General features: G+C 36.9%; 1 protein-coding gene across 1 annotated transcript in view; it reads right to left on the bottom strand.

Moving 5' to 3' along the window:
* Window positions 1-24,052, bottom strand: part of AQR (aquarius intron-binding spliceosomal factor) — a 93,457-nt gene that overhangs the window by 2,160 nt on the left and 67,245 nt on the right. The window contains exons 25-34 of the mRNA XM_047862615.1: window positions 22,799-22,934; window positions 20,614-20,823; window positions 18,256-18,393; window positions 14,642-14,713; window positions 13,372-13,559; window positions 12,493-12,664; window positions 9,901-10,071; window positions 6,083-6,168; window positions 4,623-4,797; window positions 1,121-1,234 (exon numbers count right to left, since the gene is read on the bottom strand). Coding sequence (XP_047718571.1) covers window positions 1,121-1,234; window positions 4,623-4,797; window positions 6,083-6,168; window positions 9,901-10,071; window positions 12,493-12,664; window positions 13,372-13,559; window positions 14,642-14,713; window positions 18,256-18,393; window positions 20,614-20,823; window positions 22,799-22,934 — 1,462 coding nt within the window. The remainder of the gene's footprint in view (window positions 1-1,120; window positions 1,235-4,622; window positions 4,798-6,082; window positions 6,169-9,900; window positions 10,072-12,492; window positions 12,665-13,371; window positions 13,560-14,641; window positions 14,714-18,255; window positions 18,394-20,613; window positions 20,824-22,798; window positions 22,935-24,052) is intronic.

Genomic DNA, 24,052 nt, shown 5'->3' with positions numbered 1-24,052 from the left:
AAGGGCCAACTTTAATCAAGGAGCCATGTGAGGGGAGGAACCAAGCCTTCAGACAAAACCACGGCCAAGAGGGAACAGCATGGTACAAAGCTTCTGTCTCACTCTACCAGAACACTGGAGCAGCTCCACATGCTTAGCCTTCCCTTTAGAACAGCTACAATGAAAAAGGCCAACCATGACAAGTGTGGGTGAAGATATGCAGCTACAGCTCTCACACGCTGCTGCTGGCAATATGGTGCAACTACTTTGTAAAAACAGATTGGCGGTTTCTTAAAGAGTTGGACACACAGGGGCACCTGGGTGGCTTAGGTGATTAAGCATTGGACTCTTGATTTCAGCTCAGGTCATGATCTCACAGTTGGTGAGTTCAAGCCTCGCGTCAAGCTCTGTGCATGGAGCCTGCTTGGGATCCTCTCCCTCTCTCTCTGCCCCTCCCCTACTCACGCTCTCTGTCTCAAAATAAACAAATAAACTTAAAAATTTTTTTTAAAAGTTGAACACATATTCACTCCATTATTCAGCCATTCTACTCCTAAGGAATTTACCCAAAAGAAAATACAAAGATTTGTATAAGAATGTTCACAGCAGCTTTATTTGTAATAGCCAGACTTGGAAAGAACCCAACTGTCCAGCAACAGGTCAACGGGTACACTTGGTACATCCATACAATGGAACATTATTTGTCAATAAATAGGATATGACAGTATACCGATTGACAGGACGATCCCTGGGGGCCTGGAGAAGGTGGGAAAGGGACCGGTGAAAGATGAGAGGGGTTACCAAGGGGCACTAGGAACCTTCTGGAAATAATTAGTATGTTCGTTATCTTGATTGCAGTGATGGGTTCACAGGTATTTACATATGTCAGAACATACCGAATTATATACTTAAATATGTAGAACTTATTGTTTGCCAAATTCTATCCACATAAAGGTGTTTTTAAATCTCTCTCTCAAAATAAATAAACATTAAATAAATGGATGTTACGTGAATAACAACAACCCTGTTTGGTTTAGCTGTTTTCCCACAGCAATCAAGTACTTTAAAGGTATAATCTACAAAGGCAAAGATTCTTTCTACAACAACAAAAAAAATAAGACTGAATTTTGAGAAAACTCACCTGATGATAATGATGTGTGGTCTGTATCAAATGCATGTACATGTTATATACAAAGTTTGCCATCTGGGGCATATTCTTTATTATCTGTACTTCATGAGATGGCCTCTCTCCATTCTAGAAGAAGGCAAAAAGAAAGTTAAGTACAGTAAGAAAGTTAATATGCGGGGCGCCTGGGTGGCTCAGTCGGTTAAGCGGCCGACTTCGGCTCAGGTCACGATCTCGCGGTCTGTGAGTTCGAGCCCCGCATCGGGCTCTGTGCTGACAGCTCAGAGCCTGGAGCCTGTTTCAGATTCTGTGTCTCCCTCTCTCTCTGCCCCTCCCCCATTCATGCTCTGTCTCTCCCTGTCTCAAAAATAAATAAACGTTAAAAAAAAAATTTAAAAAAAAAAAAAAAAAGAAAGTTAAAATGCTAAAAGCGAACATTCTAGAAGCCCATGTCTTATGTATAAGCACTAGGGTTTGGAGGACATAAGAACAGTAACAGGACAGGGTGCCTGGGTGGCTCAATGGGTTAAGTGTCCAACTCTTTGTCTTTTCTTTCTTTCTTTCTTTTTTTAATGTTTACTTTTGAGAGAGAGAGACAGACTGTGAAGGGGGAGGGACAGGGAGAGGGGGACAGACAGAACCTGAAGCAGGCTTGAGGCTCTGAGCTGTCAGCACAGAGCCCAATGCAGGGCTCAAACTCACAAATCATGAGATCATAACCTGAGCTGAAGTCAGATGCTTAACCAACTGAGCCACCCAGGTGCCCCAAATGTCTGACTCTTGATTTCCATTCAGGTCATAATCTTGTGGTCATGGGATCAAGCCCCAGGTTGGGCTCCTCCCTGGTTATGGAGCCAGCTTAGGATTCTCTCTCTCCCTTTGCCTCTCGCTCATGTTTTCTCTTATTTAAAAAAAAAAAAAAGGACAAGAAGGACAAGAATAGTCACAGGACATTAAGAAACAAGTGTGAGTGACTGGGGCGCCTGGATGGCTCAGTCGATTGAACATCCAACTTTGGCACAGGTCATGGTTTTGCAGTTTGTGAGTTCAAGCCCCACATCAGGCTTGCTGCTCTCAGCAATAGCCTGCTTCAGATCTTCTGTCCTCCCTTCTCTCTCAAAAATAAATAAAAGATTAAAAAAAAAAAAAAGATGTTAAGTGTGAGAGTCCAATAAGGACTTCAGAAAGAGAAAGTGATTCAATTTAAATTGAGTAAAAGAGACTAGAAGAAAGCTAAGAGTTACTACCTTATAATACAATTTCAGGTTGGTAAGTAAAATTTATGAGTTTTGGTCTAATTCATGCAGAATTAGAGATAAATGCATGAGTTTAATTAGAGATAAATGTAAGAGATAAATGATCAGTTGAATAGAAAGAAAAATCAACATTGTCTAAAGTATTGTCTCTAATACTTTGTATGCAACAAAGGCAATTTTCAATTTTATTCAGAAAAAAATATTAAACCTATTTTTCCTATTTTTGTTTTTCTAAAAAGAAGCTAATATTACTGGTATTTAATATATAGACTTGTTAGTCATAAGGGTGAATATTCAAGAAATTTTTCCCTAATAAAGCATATGGTCAAATGCTAGTCTAAAGTGCAAATTTTGTGGTATCTAAGAACTCTTTGGGGGAGACTTAAATTGTGGGAATCCCAGATTCAGTAGGTCTGACACAGAATGAGGTGATTCTGATGCAGTCGTTTCCCACAAAAATCTGAGAAATACTGCTCTAAAGTGGTAAAGCATGAATGAAGACAATAAAAAAAAAAATGTGCATTTCTTCCTAAACCATCCTAGAATAAAGATGAACAACTTTCTTATTTATAGTCAACTCTAAAATATTTTATAAAGTCTCACCCTTTCTCACTGTAGAAGCAATTCAGAAGACTATAAAGGTAAAAAATTTTATCATCAAGTAACAAATTAAGGCATGTAACGTCAGAAATACAAATTGTATTAAATGGTATTTCTCAGAATTAAGCAGGACGGTAGTATTACATGTAAGTAGGTGTTCTTTTGATAATGGTCACTTTCTGCAATGGTCACCACTTCTGTGTGCCAAGACCGCCATGCTGTTACAACTATGAAATACTACCTTTACAACATGGAAGGCTTTTTGTTTGTTTTGTTTTTGTTTGTTTGCTTATTTTCTGGTGGCTCTGCTGGAAGCTGCCTCTTCTGAGATGCAGCACTAGTGGCACAGCCCCGGCCGCCTCCAACACTCATCTCTTGAGCAGTAGGTGGGGAGATGCTCTCAGGTAGTCCCCCAAGGGCTTGACTCCATGGTGTTGGGTAAGGCACTAGTTTTTAAGCCTTCTGTTCATTGGTACTGCCTGATCTCCTCCACGTGTCTCCAGGTGTGTCCCTGCAGCCTTTGGATAAAAAGACTGCCTCAGACCTTGTGTTAGGAATCTGCCTGTTTAATAATCAGCCCACAAAAGAATGAGAAGTTCAGAGCCATAGGATTGTGTCCAGACTTCAGAGGCTGACATTCAAGGCTTTACATGACTCCACCCCCTCATATCATTCCACCCTCATCCTTCTATTCCTCTACAGAAATATTGCTTTAAAAAAAAAAATGCAGTTAAAAAAAAAAAGTACTCAGCCTTATTATAAAACAAACACACAACATTTAATCTTTTCTTCAAAAGGGGGAGTAGGGGGGGCAAATAAGTGTACTGTGAACATTGAAAACAGCTTTATTTAAAACCCAAATGGATCTCTAAGACATTGCATTAAATGAAAAATGCAAAGCTCAAAAGTCACAACCTAAAGATTAATGAGTATGCTAACCTTTATGTAAGAAAGAAAACAATATAAAAAAATAATCAGGTTATTTGCTCCTTTATGCAAAAGGAATGTAGGAAGCATAAACCAGAAATTAAAGGGACTGGTCACCTTTTGGGGTGGGGGTGGAAAAGGGGAGCAAAGATGAGGGGTTTAACAACAGTAGCAGCGATGAGGAGGCAATGACATTTCTGAGCATGTCCTTTGTTAAGTGTATGTGCTATTCCCTCCGATATTCTCCAAAAATGTAGGTAAGAAAGGGTTCTCCAAGAGCTAAACCATTTATTACTCTGTTATCAAGTAATTAGTTAAGTTCTCCTTAAAAAGCTGAAGAGAGGCAGTACAGTACAGTGATTAACAAGGAGGATTCTGGAGTTACACTGCCTGGGTTTTCAAATCTTGGATTCTCCATCTATGAGATGCATGACCAAACTACTTAACTTTGCTAACCCTTAGCTTCCTCATATGTAAAATGGAGTTAATAAGAAACCTTACTGAAAAGGACTATTAGATGAAGTGAGATCATGCATGTAAAGAACTCACTGCCTGATACCTAGTGAGTACTCAATGTTCGCATGTATTGTTATTTTGCGCAGAAAATCTAATTCAGTTCCACAGTGTAAGGAGCGCTCTAAACCAGTGATCGGATGATCTATGTGATGATGTTCCTAGCTACTGTGATCATCTGTAAAAGAGCACTGCTCTATACAAGGAAGAAAGAGTCCTACCTTTCTACTGGTTGGGAAAGGTTCTGTTGGAATTATATGCAAATGAAGTGGACGGGCAGTGAGCTGGCTAAAAGCTGGCGTTAGCTCAAAACAGTTTTGGAAGAGGGATACTCTTGCGAAGATATACAATCCAAGTCTGGCTCTAGACATGGCCACCACCAAGCGACGGACATCCCTTTGGAAAACAAACAAAATTAATTAACATAGTTCAAGATTAATAACATAAGTATGCAGCTTGTTTTCTTGTTTTGTTTTTTTTTTAACATATTCCACTCATTATTTCTGTTCAGCTATAGCAATAAAAAGTTAAGCTTCTTAAAAACTTAATAGAATAAACATTAAGTTAATCAGTGTCGTGTGACTAGTTAAACCAAGTAAAGTTAATGCTTTATCACTGACCTCCATGTTTTTGTTTTTGTGAGGGGGGTATCATGACCAATGCGCTGATTAAAAGATCTAAGTAGCTATAGTAGTATTATGGTACAAGAAGTCACGTCTTAAGAATGTGAAAAAGACCAAAGCACTAGACAGTAATAAAAAAAAGGTGGAGACTGAACAAGGCAGTATTCATGTATTCATACTGTGAGTTTTGGAGACATTTTAATTACGTAAATCATGATGATGCCGTATTTAGACAGTAGCTATAAATAAGCAAAAACAAACTATTTTAGAATGCAATAATTCTGAAACAATTTCTTGAAAATTACATCTTTGTTTACTCTTACATAAAAGTTATCAGTCTAATGGAACCTGATGAGCGGGGCTAAGCTCCAAGCAGATTTTGACTTAAATAACAACATTATGAGAGCTTGGAGAATTTTTTCTTTATATCCACCAAATAAAATAATAAAATGAACTCTCATTATAGTTTTTGCCACTAAGTCATATGAGATAAAAGTTTACACAAAACTAAATGGCTGCTTTGTAACAAGAAGGTATTATTCCCATAATTCTGTAGCACATAAATACATCACAATAAATGATAAAAATAGATTATTGTTTGTTTTGACAATTTAATCCTGGGAGAACAAATGGTTCCTTTATCCTCTAACAGTGAGGCTGAAAGACTGTGTGAGGAAAAAGTCAGAAATCCTATGCAATGAGAAATGTACTCTGAAGACTATTTTTACCACCTTCTTAACTCTTTTAATTTCTGACACTGTTTCCAAAAAACATCATATATTAAGATTTTATAATAAAATTCTGTCTCTGCTACTGAAGATTAAAAAGTAAATGTACTAAATATATTAAAGATTCAAAAAATTCAGATGCAATGACAATAGTTAACTATATAAAGAATCTGATATTGTTACACTCCAACAAAAAGCTGCCAAACCAAAAGCTGCCATACCAATTAATTATACTTTAAACTTAAAAAAATTTAAAGCCACTTAGCTACAGAAGTTCAAAATTGAAGCAGACAGTAAAGTTTAATAATATAAACATTTTTCCTTATGTACCTCAGATGGCCCACTGCCCTGGTTCGTACTAGAGAAAGAAGAATATAATCATTCTGTTGACCTTGAAATCTGTCAACAGTTGTCACCTAGGGAGAAAAAAAATGGAAAATATGGTATCTTTTCAAACGCACCATAACAAGACTTTAGAGAGATCATTTAAATCATATGCCAGCACAAAAATCTTATCATTAGAATAATCCCAAGAGAAACGTGATCATATACTTGGAATTGAGAAAAACAGTTGATGAACACTACGAAATAAATCTCAGGAACCAGATTAGACTATGTCCCCATGTTATTTACACTTACAGCACTCATCTTTACCTCTGCTGACAACGAAGTAACTATCTGTAGAATTAACAGTCTTCCCCCACTAGACGACCCAAGTCCATGGACACAGGTCCTGTTTATCTTATTACCTGGTATACCAGTTTGATGCCCAGCAACATAACCTAGCATGCTCACTTAGGATTTAATGGTGTACAGCACAGTGATTTCAGAATTCTACACATCATGCAGTGCTCACCACTGCAAGAGTACTCCTTAATCCCTATCACCTATTTAACCCATTCCCTCACCCTCCTCCCCTCCGGTAACCATTAGTTTGTTCTCTATAATTAGAAGTGTTTCTTAATTTGTCACTCTTTTTTCCCCCTCCTTTGCTCATTTGTTTTGTTTTTTAAACTCCACATGAATGAAATCATATGGTGTCTGTCTTTCTCTGACTTATTTCCCTTAGCATGGTACTCTCTAGTTCCAACCATGTTGCTACAAATGGCAGGATTTCATTATTTCTTTAATGGGCAATATTCCACTGTGTGTGTGTGTGTGTGTGTGTGTGTGTGTGTGTGTACACATCTTCTTTATCATCAATCCACGGACACTTTGGCTGCTTCCGTATCTTGGCTATTGTACCTAAGTGCGTATATCCCTTCGAAATAGTGTTTTTATATTCTTTGGGTAAATACCCAGTAGTGCGATTGCTGGATCACAGGGTAGATCTATTTTTAATTTTATGAAGAACCTCCTTACTGTTTTCCACAGGGGCTGCAGCAGTTTGCATTTGGTTTGGGGCTACCTTGAATAAAGCTGCAGTTCATGTATATTTGTGAACATGTCTTCATTGCTCTTGAATGACTATCTAGGAGTGAAATTGCTGAGTCGTATGATAAGTGTATGTTTAACTTCACGAGAAAATGTCAAAATGTTTTCCAAAGGTGCTGTGCCACTTTACACATCCACCAGCACTGTTCCAGATTCAGAGTTCCAGTTTCTCCACATCCTTGCCGACACTTGGTATACTGTCAACCTCGTCAATTTTAGCCAATCTACTTGGTGTGTCATTGTAGTTTTAATCTGTATTTCCCTGACAATGAATGATGGTAAGCATTTTTCATGTGCTTATGGGCCATTCCTATGTCTTCCTGCATGAAGTACCTATTCATTTGCCAATTTTGTATTTGCCAATTTTGTATTGGGTTGTCTTTATTTAACAATGACTGTCACAGGAGTTCTTATATTTTGGATTTAAGTCCTTTGCTCTTACACGTGGATATAAGCCCTGGAAATGTGTTCCCAACCTGACCATGTGGAGACCTTGTCTGAGAAATGGGTTCACACACTGAGAATGGCAGAGCAGAAGGATGGAATGAATCTTGGTCTTTGATGACATGATGGAGTCATTTCTGTAACCCAACCCTGGAGCCATTCCATTTTTGTCTTCTTGTGTGAGAAAGAGTAACTTTCTTCTATTATTTCAGTTAAGTTTTTGTGTTATAAATAATAAAAGGACTCGGATACCGATGTTCTACTTCTCAACTCTCTGTATTTCAAGGCTATTAGTTTCTCACTTCCATGCTCCACATTCCTTATGGAGTGGCCGGTGTGTCCTTGTACTCTTTTCAACTGTCTCCATTTCTGGGTTTTTGTTTTATTTTCTTCCAGCTCACATTTCATCTCTTCCCGAGTTCTTCCATTTCTGTGCTTTGTAGCCTTCCCTCACAGAAATGATTACTTCATTAAGCACTTTAAAATCCACTGCCGGGGCGCCTGGGTGGCGCAGTCGGTTAAGCGTCCGACTTCAGTCAGGTCACGATCTCGCGGTCCGGGAGTTTGAGCCCCGCATCAGGCTCTGGGCTGATGGCTGAGAGCCTGGAGCCTGTTTCCAATTCTGTGTCTCCCTCTCTTTCTGCCCCTCCCCCGTTCATGCTCTGTCTCTCTCTGTCCCAAAAATAAATAAAAACGTTGAAAAAAAATAAAATAAAAAATAAAATAAAATAAAATCCACTGCCAAATATGTATTTGATGTTTTCATCTGTTCCAGGACAACACGTTATCTGAAGCAAACGTCTTGTCAGTATGCTTTGTGCTAGGTTCCTTTGTCTGACTCTTTCATCACTGAATAAGTGGGTTTCTTGGATTAGCTATGTGCAAGAGGTTAAACTGGGTTGAGCTGGACAGTTTCCTAAAGGCTGCATTTTCACAACAGAAGGTTCTCATTTCCTCTGCTGCTGTAGAGACAAGTCTACTTTTTGGTGAACATGAAGGCTTCTTTGAACCAATCTGGGACCAGGAACACTTCTAATTTCCACATCTATTGTTGAGTAATAAGAAGGTGGCTCTTACACTTCAGAGTGTGCCACTCACCTTCAGAAAGTGCTTTCAAGACTGGTCCCCTAAATTCTCTTCTTCCCACATTTTCTTTCTGTTCTTGGTCACCTGATCTATGTCATCTCCCTAACAATGGAGTTTGTCTTCTCCTTCCATTTTCCTGTTACTCTTGGATGATTTCCAAGAAATAGTGAGAGCACTTTGATATAGCCATGTTTACAACCAAGCTCTTAATTTCATCATTAATAATATATTTGTTATCCTTAACTTTCAGCCCTTTATTGATATAATCAAGTGTCTTCATATTTATTTGATATTACTCCATGCCACATAAAAAACTTAAAAAGTATAAAAATAATCGTCAGGTCTGATGGTACTTTACAATCTTCTCTGATTCTCAAGAAAAAACACTCTCCCACACACATACAGTAAAAAGCAGTACAAATTATACCTTTGCAAAATAACAAAATAAAAAGTTCTATAATTTCTTTTTTCCTTTTTGAAGGTTTCAATTTTGATGAAATGCAATTTGTCAAAATGTTTTTTTTATGAAATTTATTGTCAAATTGGTTTCCATACAACACCCAGTGCTCATCCCAAAAAATGCCCTCTTCAATACCCATCACCCACCCTCCTCTCCCTCCCACCCCCCATCAACCCTCAGTTTGTTCTGTTTTTAAGAGTCTCTTATGCTTTGGCTCTCTCCCACTCTAACCTCTTTTTTTTTTTTTTTCCCTTCCCCTCCCCCATGGGTTTCTGTTAAGTTTCTCACGATCCATATAAGAGTGAAAACATATGGTATCTGTCTTTCTCTGTATGGCTTATTTCACTTAGCATAACACTCTCCAGTTCCATCCATGTTGCTAAAAAGTTCTATAATTTCTATTTCTATTATAACGGTACATAAATAATGTCATTTCATTGTCCTTCATTTTACCAACAAAAAGTTTTAGGATCATTTACTTCTGATTATCACCAACAAAAATCTTTAATGTGATAGTTGAGACAGAAGTTCACAGTAAACCAACAACAATCTCAGCTAGGACTGCCAAAGAATTATTTATAGTTCCCATTATTTCATTTTCTCACATCATGAAAGGAGATAGCAAAGAGACAAAGTAGAACAATATAAATAACTCATAATAAATACAAATTTTTCCACTTGCCAACATGATGAATAAGAGAACATATAATATTCATAAAATTACCTTATTTGGTCTTCCAATCAATGGATTGCTTCCACATCGTCTATTGATGATGTCACGAATAAGATGCTTTTGCCCATTATATGTTGTTAGAATACTGATCTTGTCAGCAGGGTAACCAAGTAAACACATGTACATAAAAAGTGCCACTACATATTCTGCTTCTCCAAGATTCTGTAATGTAAACATAAACAGATTATGTCTTTATTTCCTTTCATTTCAGTTTTACAGAAAGAATGGCAAACTGGCACAACTGTTGATTTATTATAATTCAAGAAGTGACATTAACTTGGATAACTGAACACCTTCTGTGAAACTGAGGGATAACTCTATCCTAGATTAATAATGATAAATAGGGGCGCCTGGGTGGCGCAGTCGGTTGAGCGTCCGACTTCAGCCAGGTGACGATCTCGCGGTCCGTGAGTTCGAGCCCCGCGTCGGGCTCTGGGCTGATGGCTCAGAGCCTGGAGCCTGTTTCTGATTCTGTGTCTCCCTCTCTCTCTCTCTGCCCCTCCCCTGTTCATGCTCTGTCTCTCTCTATCCCAAAAATAAATAAACGTTGAAAAAAAAAAATTAAAAAAAAAATAATGATAAATAAAGAGTATATGGTAATTATTTCTCTTTGATATTTGGAATATATCAGTGATATATGGAATACTCATAAAATAAGTTACCAACTTAATGGCTTAATATTTCTGGGACCACCACAATCATAATAAAGATCAATAATAATATTCTGCTACAATACACTGCAACTGTAGGTATGAATGAAATAGTAACACAAAGGAGCAAGGTAACCATCTAAGAAGCCAGCAGAAAAATCCAGTCTAATAATAGCATATGCATCTAATAGTACTGAGGTGGACTCTCAATTGGGGTGCAATGTTTTCTCCTTTTTCCTTAGTATTTCCTTGTGTGTTTTATGTTTGGTCTCTTCTTATGGTTGCCACCTCTACCAGACCACTTTAAAGTGAGAAGAGAATGCGGCCTCAAATTGGTCAGTCTGGCTTACATTTATGCTAAGCTGAATCTGAAAGCGAGGAAGCGAACCCAAAGCTTTGTACAGTTCAGTAGCGACTAAATCAAAAGCATTAGAAGACAGAAAAAAGTAAAATGAGAACATAAAACACAACATGAAAATCAAAAGAGGAAGACAAGAAGCTGGATTTCATGTAAAGGCAAAAGGAAAATTCTGGAAGACCTTCAGAAAAATCATTTATATTCTGATTCTGGGTTACACTCACAGCTTGATTTACCTCTTTCATTTAACTTTTCTAGTTCTTTGGAAGACAGGAGGGAAGAGAAGCTACATGACTGTAAATCTGTTGTCTGTACTGATAGTAACTACATTTATCTAATCAGCTCTAACATAGGTAAAATCTTTTGATGTATATGCTACTGGATCTTTAATATAGATTATCTGTATACACTCCTATGTTTTGTTGATCCTCTTTAAAAATAAAATGGGGGGGGGGGCGCCTGAGTGGCTCAGTGGGTTGAGCATCTGACTTCGGCTCAGGTCATGATCTATTGGTTCAAGGGTTGGAGCCCTGGGTCAAGCTCTGTGCTGGCAGCTCAGAGCCGGGAGCCTGCTTTGGTTTCTGTGTCTCCCTCTCTCTCTCTCTGCCCCTCCCCTGCTCATGCTCTGTCTCTCTCTCAAAAATAAATAAACATTAAAAAACAATTACTATCACTTAAAAAAAATAAATAAATAAAAATAAAAATAAAATGGGATCTTATACAACGTATTTTGAAACCTGACTTTTTTTCATTTAATATAGCATAAACATTTTCCCTGTCAGTGAACAAAGTTATAATCTTAGGATTCTTAATGCCAATTCATTATTTCATTATATGAAATAGGTAATAATGTAATTACTCCCCACTGATATTTAGGTTATTTCTCTTTTCTAAAATACTATGCAGTAAAAGAAAAAAGATATGATAGATATTTTAGCATATAAGTCTTTGCAAACTTGTCTAATAATTTTTTAGGATAAATTCCTTAGAGTGAGAACACTGCTTTTAATACATACTGACAGTTCACCAAACTGTTTTCCTACTAGCATTGCATGAATATAGAATTTCCGCAAACCAACTCCATGCGGAGTATTATTGGAGGTGAAAATACGGTCCGGTAACTTATAGCTGCTACGAATCTCTTTTTTTGTGTGAAACACAATATTCTTGTCCTTACTGCCTTTGTCTGTTTGGGTGTTGATTATTTTAAAAGGTGACTTATAGGAGTTCTGTATGTATGTTCAGAATTCAAATCCACAATTTGTTAAATCTTAAAAATAAATTTTGTCTCCAATCAATATTTTTCTTTATGACGTCTACTTTTGGTAATGAGCTTAAGGCCTTTCTCATCCCAACATTACGTATTCATCAGTATTTTCTTCTTTCTAGTGTGTTTATACTTTCTTTTCTTTGATGTATCTTTATCTGAAATTGAAATTTTTGTGTTGTGTATGAGGTAGGGACCTAGTTTTCCTTTTTTCAATGGCTAGCCAAATGGTTCGGTATCACTGATTTAGGTAGTAATTCAGCTAGGCAAATGCAAAATAAACCTAAAAATTTTATGTTTTTTCTTACCTGATAAAAATAAGGATTAGGTTCAGACTCTCCCACTCCTTGAAAATCTTCCACATTGATGAGCTGGAAGTCATAAAGCAAGCCGGCATTTGCTGTACTAAACTCCGGCAAGAGCTGTACGTGGGGTAAGTTTCCCAGATTCTTGTATCGCCAGTTGTAGAGGTTACACAAGCTTCCGAAAGACAAATCCCACCCCAAACAGGAAACATTAATAATGTAAAATCTTCTTCTAATATACATAAGGGGGTTCCTAAGGAACTGTGCTCTTCCTTTTAATTCTTATGTTAACCATTTTGCTCTCATCGTTTTAGCGATAATGCTTTTTCAACTTTCCCTCCCTGCTTCAAGCAACCAAAGGTCAGAAGACTTGATGACACTATAGAGATGAAGCTCTATTGTGTACTCTGAGGTAAATGTTATCTTTAATCCTTAAATTAAAAAACCAGGAAAAAAAATCAGGGAAGAGCCTGTAACTTGAGGAATATTTTGAGGTAATTATGAGATGGGGCCTATATACTCAATACAAATAAGAACTGGTGTGTTTTCCTTGTTTACCTTTTGCTTTAGATTTCAAAATGATATTAACTGTGTATCTTACACTTAATATGGGGCATACAGTTAATGGGGGCATAAAGACAGTGAAAGTGACAGAGAAAAGAAGCCCTCAGTTCACAAATCACATACATTAACCTTAGTGAACGAAGTGCAGGAAATAACTTAGTTCACATACCACGCAAAAGGCAATACAGGCACTTTCAGATTTGTAGATGCCAAGTTCCTAGACAGCTGGGAATACTAGAGTCTCTACAGAATATGCTATCAAATACTTGGATTATGGAACAGGGGTCCTTAAACAGGGAATACTTAAGGCTCCTTTACCTTGCTCTGGCTCGCCCTTGAGCATCAAGGTCCACAGTAGGAACTCCAACACGGACAAAGCGAGTGAACAGAGACTGCTCCATATTTGAATACTTCTGAAAGGCCATATTCTTAATGACTGGAGGTAACTGATGATGATCACCAATCATAATCCAGCGTTTCAGTCGGCTAAAACCATCTTGAGGATTCTAGAAATGAAAAGTGAGGAGATGACAAAATACTCTGATTAATATATTATCCTATTAGTCTCCAATTTATCATACAAGAGTCCTATTTACAAAACAGCTTTATTAGCTTACTAATTCTCATTCACCAGCTCCACAGAGAGACATCTGGCAAATGTACAGAATGACTTGTGAGCCACAAACAGGTGCCATCACCCTCGTGGCTCACAGTGGGTGAGGGAGGGTGGAAGGATTGAGAGGGCAAGCATGAAATTAACTCTGCTTTACCAGGTAGGGCAATCCAAAGAGGTCTGGAAGACTCTGGTCAGAATTAAGCAAAGGGTACACAGAAAGAAACAGATGCCCAAACAGGGAAATGGAAGGATGTCAGAGTAGACACCTCATATCACAATTACTCCGAGAACCAGTTCTGAGAACCTCCAAAGCAGTAAAAATTATGTCTTTAATATTTCCCACAGTATTACTTCCATTTCCTGCTTTATAGCTCTCCTTGTTCCTTGAAACATACCCTGATAAAATGCATTCCAAGTCCAAAATAATTTGGCTTATAAAACAACTTTTAGAACCCAATTTATCTATGAATTAAAGCAGTCTTTATTCTTAAATTGGGATTCCACATTTTGTTTTTAATTCTTCCATAGTAAAGACTATGGTACAGTAAGAAACATTCTTAAACATCATCAGTTGGCTAAAAAAATTTAGGCATAAAGAAAAGCAATGTACTCAGAACATCAAAAACAATTCTAGAAACAACTCTAACAAAAGAAATGAAAAAATAGCTCATCTACCCTCCAAACTGCATAACAATGTAATTTTCTTGATTAAAATTACTAAGCCTTTTCAAAACTTAAAGATAAACTATGAATTTTTAAATAGTACTCCCGGAAACAGAACAAACTACTAAATAACCACTGAACAGATTAAAGGAAGTTTATAGGCTTAAAATAGATTAGCGACCATAATGAAGTTAAAGAGAATATGTAATTATGGCAATTAGCACCCCAAAACTGTGTAGCTTTTTGACACTGTCCCCCGGAATTCTTCAAACTCTATTTTCTTTGTTTCAGACCTCAGTCTCCTCCTACCTGTAGAAGAAGAGGTATAAAAGTTTCTATCTCCAGAATCTGCGCAGCCTCTTCCATTAAAATGTTGTCATACTGAGAAAGGGAGAAAAAAAGAAATCTTGTCAAAAAGGCAGCTTGAAATCTAAACAACTACCACCATAACTGTAACAACTAGCCAAAAAACCCCAAATAAAATTAGACAAAAATAACATCATACAAATTATTCAAACATGACGCCCCTGCTTTTCTAGTTCAAGTCTTAGACCTCAGGGAAGTCCTCTAAATAAACAACTACCTTGAGGAGATCTCACAGATCATATCTTGCATTGCCCATCAACTTAAGTTATTTTCAATTCTGTTCTTTAAGTTCTACATAAGAATCAAATTATGATTATATATGAGGTCATTTCCATTGATACTCTTACCCTAGGTAGTATTTGGGAGCATTTATTTTTCCCTTATGAATTCTACCCAGCACATAATAATCCACCTCTGTTGTATCCCTGGCAATTTGTCACCAAAGCATGAAATTTTATCTTCAAAACTCCCTCTCCATTTCTACCACCACGACCACTGAAATCCAAGCCACTTCTCTATTGCCAGAAATCTCTTTACTAGTCCTTCCCCTTCCTGGCTTGCCTCTCATAAACCACTGATACAACAGGCATCAGATCATGTCACCAACTGGTTCCAAATCCTTCAATGGCTTCTAATTGTCTTAGGAAAGAAATCCCTGAACATGGCCTGCACGAGATGTATTAATAAGGGCCTATATTCAATTTGGTCTCTGTCTTCCTCTCCTACTCTTCTCCTTACTAATTAAACTTTAACCATGTTGACCTATTTCATTTTCTTAGAAATGGCAAAATGTTCTGACTTCAGGCCCTCTGTAATACGATTCTCTCATTTTTTTGTTTGCTTGGCTTTTTCTTATTCTTAAAGTACCAGCTTAAAACCCACTTTATCCAGGTCTTCTCTCACCTCCAAATCTAAAACTGATTTCACAGAACTCTGTCCATTTGTCTCACAGCACATCACAATTTGTAATTCTATCTGTATATTTACTTGTTTGGTATCTGTATCCTTCCACTAGCCCAGTTTCTGGTAACGCCAAGTACTGCACACTTATAAAATAATGAAAAATCAAGTCTTACTCCAACATAAGGAATTTTCCTTCTTTCTTTCATGATTACTTCCATCTGCCCAATTATCTGCTAGATCTATTCTCGACATGCTTTCCTTCCCCTCCACTTCTAATTCTGATTGTTAGTGTGACATCCCCTTCCTTGTCTTATTGGTAAAATACCTTCTTTGAGAATCTCACTAAATACAAATTAGAGTTCCTTTTTTTGTGTGTTTTTAAAGTTTTCTCCTCTTAGTCTGTTTTCTAGAGAGGCAGAAGGTAGGAGCATATATTTACTCTTAATGATTAACTAACCCTCCGCTTTTAAATGGATTGTATTGTTTATATATACAGTACTATAATTTCTGTGCTATTAATTTTTACCAAACTCTGCTTGTACCTATTTGTTTGTCCAAGATAAGTAGCTAAGATGAATTTCCATTGGAAATCCAATGATGAAAGTTAAGGTTCAATTATATACTGTTTTCTACTGAAAATGACTAAAGGGTTAGGCATGTAGATAGGTGTCTTCTCCAGCTCTATCTGATGCTGAATTTCCCTATTACAAGGATTAATTAGGTCATCCCTGTAGGAGCTTAGGAGGAGTTCCAAGAGCCACATTTTCTCACAAGTCTCTGCATGGACTCTCAGGATAATAGACATGATATGAAAAAGAGTGGGAGCAGCTCAAAGATGTTTTAAAGAGCCTGCTTTCTGAAAATAACTGAAAATCTAATGCAATTTAACTTACCAAAAACATATCTATAGATTCTACTTTGTAAAAGACGATTTTAATCACCAAGCAAGATTATGACATAACCGTATTGGGCATATTAAGGCAGGAAGAGAGCATATGACTGTGCATGCATGTCCCCGTGGGGACAGCACAAGGTCAAATGACAAAGTCTAAAAGGGAAAGAACAAAGGAAATACTAAAAGAGTTGAAAGAATGGTTGATTATCAGGGGAGTAAGGGACTGACCTTTCTTAATGTTAAGTAGCTCTATAAGGTTTTTAAATGTTTAAATCACATGCAGGTGTTGAAGTTTGATAAAAATAAAACTTCAACATTGAAAATATAAAAAAATGTAAGGAATACTATTAGCACTAATGCTAACTACATACGAATAGCACAATTAAATAAATGATTAATGAAAATTTGATAAGCTACAAGTAATGCTTTTTAGAACGTGCATATGAAAAGCTGCAAGACACCATAAAATGTTATTTATGATTTTGCACCATTTCCCTTGTTATTAAACTGATAGTATTTAATATCAAATAAAGCATATTTTATTTATTTTAACAATTATTTATTTATTTTGAGAGAGAGAGGGAGTGTGCAGGAGGGGCAGAGACAGAGTTAGAGCGTTCTCAAGAAAGTTCTGCCCTGTCAGCGCACAGCCCATGCCGGGCTTGAACCCACGGACCGTGAGATCATGCAAAAGTCGGACACTCAACAAACAGCCACCCAGGCGCCCCAAGTATATAATGTCAGTCCCAGAAACAAAATACTTAGGTGAAAAATTCTCACTAATAATTTGCAAAAGGGTAAATTCACACCACTCGTGTAAGTTCACAGTACCTTTTCATAATTTATCGTACTTGTGTTACCTTGCAGCTGAGGAACCTTTTCATCCAAGATAGCAACTCTTCTATCACCTTGAATTTTTTTAGCACTTACCTTCCAGTGAGCTCACAACATTTAAAATTTCTCAGTTACTTTCATTAACAACAAATGCCTTGCTAACTTTGAATTCAAACCAGTACACAAACCCTAATTTTAAACAACAGATAAACCAGTTTCAGAGAAGTGAAATGATTTGCATTAAAATCAGAGTTTAGGCCTGTATCACTAGCAAAGTCACAAAGAGCCTGCAGATTCAAATTTACTGCTCATTTATTATATTCTACTTTAAATGAGTCATAGGCTATCAGGCTATGGTGCCCATTAACTCTCCTGTCTTTTATCATATGATGAAATCATTTTAATAGCTCATCCTACAGTCTAAATGAGGATCCCATATCCTTATATGGAAAGCTTTTCGTCTACTGAATGAACAAATAACTGGGAGTGAATGTGTACTCAAAACATGAATAATGCAAGCATATAAATGTCTAACAGGTGAAAAACATTGTCAAATGTTATTTTTACAGGTTTTAGTTCTGTTTGGAGATTTCTTAACACAGTGAAAACAGATGAATTTACCTTAACAAACATTAGAATTTAGTTAGACGATTATGGTCATAATGTTATTTAGTGGCCATAGGTCCAATAAGTAGACTTAGAAAAATTAGATTTAGAGTACACTAATCATGTAAACATCCGAGGTTATCATTTTCAGAACAGATGTTTTTAAGTAATTTTGAGTGTGAACTTCAGTCAGAGGTAAGCAATCTCCAAGGAAAATGGCATAGGTAAAAAAAAAGGAAAGGGGAAAAAGGAAAAGAAAGGAGAGGAAAGAAAACACTAACAACTGAACAGATGATGAACTAAGGAACTAAGTCTCTACCTTGAAACCTAGCTTGACTAAATCATGTCGTTTTAAGGCAGCATGAGTACAGGTCATAGCAATGATTTTGGCTTCTTTCACCAAAAGGTATTTAGATCTGTCCAGTCCACTTCGAAGCAGTTCGGAAGCTCTGAATTCCTATGGGAATGGGAGTCAGTGAGAGACTATGTTAGGAAGATAAACACATTTTATGCATACATTCCTACAATCCAGTTTATCAGAATTAATTCTTGATGAGCTAATATAAATAAATCACAAACTAAGCCTAATGAATCATAATTTTATTCATTATTAATTAGATACTAATTGTGTTCAAATAATAACTGATATTCAAGCTATAATTTAGGCTGTTTTTGTATAATGTAAAATATTTACTGTATCAATAAGATTACTGAATAAAACATCTATCTCATTATTTATTTTACTCAAGGTCCCTCCATGAAAACTATTTCAAGTATTCATAACAAAGGGAATTGAACGCAGGGGTCTGGTTTCACAGGTGAGAGAAGCCAGTCAGGGAATGGTTGAAGTAACCCAGAGATTAGCAATAGTACGAACCATTGTAGAATCTGACCATTCCTAGGCTAGGATAGACAAGGGAAGGAAGCAGTGTTGTCAGAGCCCAGGGACGGGGGTACCAGAATAATTCAGAACAATCATAGTGAGCCAGGCCAACTGAAACTGGAGCCATGGAAGAGATGAAATCCAAGGCAGCTGGTGGAGAAATATCCTAGCTTCTCTTTTTCTGCCACATTTTTATTGGCTGAACCGAGCCAGAAGTCAGCTGATAAGGGAGGGCAGGATCAGCCCCACCTCTGACCATGGCAGAGGATCCCCCACAAAGCAGAGTAGAGGATGGACAGCAGATGCTGAGTGAGGAGCAAACAAGCTCAAGCAGAGTACCTAATACAAAGTTTTTAAAATCTGAACATTATGTCATACTTACTTCCGACATTTTGAACATGTTTGCTTTTTATTTTTTAAAAATTTTTTTTTTTTTCCAACATTTATTTATTTTTGGGACAGAGAGAGACAGAGCATGAACGGGGGAGGGGCAGAGAGAGAGGGAGACACAGAATCGGAAACAGGCTCCAGGCTCCGAGCCATCAGCCCAGAGCCTGACGCGGGGCTCGAACTCCCGGACCGCGAGATCGTGACCTGGCTGAAGTCGGACGCTTAACCGACTGCGCCACCCAGGTGCCCCGAACATGTTTGCTTTTTAAATAATTAAAACAATACAGGTACAGGAGAGGTATGCTATTTAAATCTCTCCCACCCTCTCCCAAGACACCTACTATTATGAATTAAGTAGATTTTTTCCTTTTACTTTCTGTTTATGTAATCATAAACATACTCTAATATTGTTTCATAGGTTCTTAAAATTTTATTTATTATTATACTGTATATTTATTATTTTGTACCTCCTGTCCATCCACCCATCCATCGACCTACTCATACATATTTACTAAACATATACTACGTGCCAGATACTCTTCTAGGAAGAAGAGTATCTGTATCTAAAAGGTACAAATAAAACAAAGCCACTGCTCCTTTACCTGGAATAATCCTGAATCATCCTACTGAGAAATGTGAGCTTGAATGTGATCCCTTTATGCTATAGTCTTCAAATGATGTTTTCCATAGGGAATGAGAAAAGTAGGAAGCACAAGGGGGCTGGTATAGGTGCCTGGATTCCAGACATATTTTTCTCTTATTTTACCTTAATACTCAACATAAATCAACCTGCCTAACAAAGCAACCTCACTTTTTGCCACTGATCAGAAGGCATAAAGAACATGCCTTTTGGCCATGTGGCAGTCTCAGATTCTAATTCAAAGAAACACTATTGAATCTCCTGAGGGAAGCATTCCTTTCTTAAATTCGAAGACTTTTACACCAGAAAAGTAAAAATAATGGGGATTCAATTCATATCTTAATTTTTACTCACTTCTTGAACTAAAACTATAAATGTTTTCTTTTTCTTTTTTTTTAAGGGATAATTTATTTTGAGAGAGAGAGAGAGAGAGAGAGAGAACAAGCTCACGAGCAGGGGAGGGGCAGAGAGGGAGGAAAAGGGAGAATCCCAAGCAGGATCTGTGCTGTAAGCACAGAGCCCGATGCGGGGCTTCATCCCACAAACCATGAGATCATGAACTGAGCTGAAATCAAGAGTCAGAAACTTAACTGACTGAGCCACCCAGGCACCCCTATGAATGTTTTCAATGATCTCACTTAAAAGTAACAATCTGGTTTGTAACATGTGAATATTCCACATTTACTTCATTAAAAACAAAACCCGAAACCCAACTAAACTCAAAACCTTAAAAGGAAAGTTAAAAAAAACTTGAGAATCCTTACCTCAAGCTGAGTAAAGATTTTCTTAATGTGCCTGAAACATCCTTCAGCAATTTCCATGTCTTCTTCATAAGATCGGCCTTTAAAAATGGGTTGAGGGGCATTTGCAAAGTATTCATGAAAAGGGAAGAAAGTGGAGACTTCCGTGACATCTGGCAGTGTATTACCTTTATTTTTTACTTTGCTGATATATTCTTCCCAACGAGACATGACCTATAAAAAAAAGGGACTTGACTTCAAATTTCTCAGCTAGTTATTATACTTTAAATGATAAAATAAAAGAGATATCTAATAAAAATAAGACTTGCTAAGGGAAAGAAAAAAAAAAGCAGTCCTTGACCCAACAGGACTATTTCTTATCTGAGTCACTGACAGACTGCCCTTCTTTTATAAAAGTGACCTTTAAGAAAAAGGTTCTTTAATAAAAATGTAAAAGCTAGAAAGAACCTCAGGGTCATCTCATGGGACTTTTTGATCTTAGACATTTCAGACTCCATGGATACTCAAAACAGTATTACTGATGCTTAAAAAACAAAACAAAACTAACAACTCCTAAACAAAGAAATTTTTTATTTTTTCATCTCAGTTTCTCTCCATATATGGGAAGTCCCACTTTAGCACCATTTAAGTAAATTTGGCATTTCCAACCCTTCTCCCAGACCCTAATAATTTTTCCAATCCTCTTTTGTACATTTACAATGAACTTCTGTTAAACTGAGTATGTATCTGAAAACTCATTTTATGACTTTGTGATAGAGCTCGATTATATCCTGGTATGTTGTAGTATGCCGCTACCATGCAGTTCCCGCTCTATCTCAATTTTGGTAATTCTCCTAGCCTTTTACAGTTTACAACTTCAGGGTTTCTCCAAGTGTGGTTCTTAGGCAGAACATCTGAGAGGCAAAACAAAGATGTAGATTCCTGGATGCCACCTCTTACTGAGAGAGAATCTCTGGAGACAAACTTCCCAATCCTCCCATCCACCTCCCCTCCTGCAATACACTTTGTTCTCTGTATTTAAGAGTCTCTTATGGTTTACCCTCCCCTGTTTTTATCTTAAAATAACTTTCCCACTGTGATTCTTACGTGTTGAAAATTGTTAATCTATACTGTTAATTTTTAAAAAAATTTACAATTGTTAATCTGTACTGTTAATTTTTCCCAAGTCGATTACTTAAGCCTCCACAAACGTATAGATTATTTCTCCTACTTTTAAAGGTAGTTTTCACTGAGAGCCCAATGATTTTTATTTTGTGCCAAATATACATTTAGACATGATCTTTACTCCACTATTCAAAGTTCTAAACTGCCTGAGTCTAATGCAGACAGACTACTTTGCAAGATGATGTGTATCTTCTCTGTGTCACAAGGAACCATGAAATCTGATCATTTTAAATGGATTGAACTGGTTAGGGTGTCTACTTATATCGAACATACACCAATTCTTTCAAATACATTTTAAAATTTCAATGTTACAGTTGAGACTTAAAATATATGAGTAACATGGATACAAAAAGAACAAATAATGTTATACAAAATTCTCCATTATATGATTATGCCTTACTCTGCTTAAAATTATTAGCAAACCAACTGATTATTAAGGTTTATTTCTGTTCATTTTTTATTTAGCTTTCTATTTCTCAATGGTTCTCACACCCCAAAAAATTAACCCTAAGAAAAGCAAAAAAAAAAAGCACACCTTTAAACAGAAGTCAAAAGAATTTTTAACTTAAACCCCTACTTTTGAAACTGGCTGTAAAATATAGTATATTTCTGGAAATTTGAAAGGAGAATGTGTTTTTCTTCATTAGTTGATTAATGTGAAGAGTAAAAGTAGGTTACAGAACTGTACTTTGTTACCACTGGGTAGTTAGCATATTTAGTTGTCTTTCCACAGTAAAGAAAACAAGAGAGACTAGAAAATTTGTCAATAGCAAGAAAGAAAAAAGTAAAAAAATTAAAAAGTAGCAACACTGGCCTTTCAGTGAATGCGTCATCAAACAGTCATTTAGTCAAGAAAATCGAAGTTAATAGGAGATACAAACACTTAATATTCACAAATATAGCTTTGACAACAGCATAAATTTTAATCTACTCAACAAAAAAATAAGCTTTCAGGAAGGACCTCAAGAACCTATCCCAGTTTCCAAATGAAGACCATATGATTTAAAAACTCTTAATCTCCTACCTGATATAAGAAGAAATAGCCTGCAGTTTCACAAGTATATGAAGCATCTCCTGGAACCCCTAGACTCTTTTGCAAGCGTTTGACTTCTTCTAAAAGTTCTATTCTTCGAGCCAGGACATAATTAACTCTTCCATACCTAGAAATTTCAATTCAGTAAAAAAGCAAAATTATATAAAGAAGAGACTTTCAAGGAGACTGTCAGAAAAATATTTAAGAAAATCATAGTAAAAACCATAAATGGCCAAATAGAAAAAAAAAACTGTAGAAAACATTGTTTTTATTTAATAAAAGTGGTAGTTCTTGGATCAGTGCTGATCTGCAAACATGTTAGTGGTCTGTGAGGAAGGAAAATCAACTACATCACTAAATGCACCATTTAATACACCATTCTTTTTTACTCCCCTCACCTCCATAACAAGACCTTCACAAAGAAGTAGTGTATTCTGGTGTTATCACAGACCAAGAATACATAGTTTATGGAATGGCTGCTTTGAAGAGCACTGTTTTACACTGTCATAGAGATATATTAGTTCTAAAAGCTTTGATAAATAATTTTAAAATGTATTTGAGGGCGCCTGGGTGGCTCGGTCAGTTAAGTGTCTGACTTCGGCTCAGGTCATGATCCCATGGTTCATGGATTCAAGCCCTGCATCGGGCTCTGTGCTGACAGCTCAGAGCCCGGAGCCTGCCTCGGATTCTGCGTCTCCCTCTCTCTCTGCCCCTCCTCCGTTAGCGTTCTGTCTCTCTCTCTCTCTCTCTCTCTGAAAAATAAAGAAACATTAAAAATTTTTTTTTTAAATAATAAAATAAAATGTATGTGAGTGGGGCGCCTTGGTGGCTCAGTCGGTTGTACGTGTTCGACTCTTGATTTTGGCTCAGGTCATGACCTCATGGTTCGTGAGATGAAGCCCTGAGTTGGGCTCTGTGCTGACAGCTCAGAGTCTGCTTGGGATTCTCTCTCTGCCCCTCCTCAACTCATGCCCCTCTCTCAAAATAAATAAATAAAAACTTAAAAACAAAAAACAAAAAGCAAACAAACCCAAAACTATGTTTGATCATTCTTTGTTGTCCCAGCATGTACCATTGCACCTGAAGCTACTATATTCATAAATATTTGCTAAATGAGTAAGAAAACTGAAATTTGAAAAGTACCTGGCCCAGAGGTATGTAGTTAAGAAAAAAAAGCAGTGTATCAGAACTGGATCCCAAAACCTGTACATACTCTTTCCACAATAACAAAGTGCCTTCTATAAC

Source organism: Prionailurus viverrinus, chromosome B3 (genome assembly GCF_022837055.1).
Source record: "Prionailurus viverrinus isolate Anna chromosome B3, UM_Priviv_1.0, whole genome shotgun sequence".
Classification (NCBI taxonomy): Eukaryota; Metazoa; Chordata; class Mammalia; order Carnivora; family Felidae; genus Prionailurus; species Prionailurus viverrinus.
This window is presented reverse-complemented; position numbering and strand designations above follow the sequence as displayed.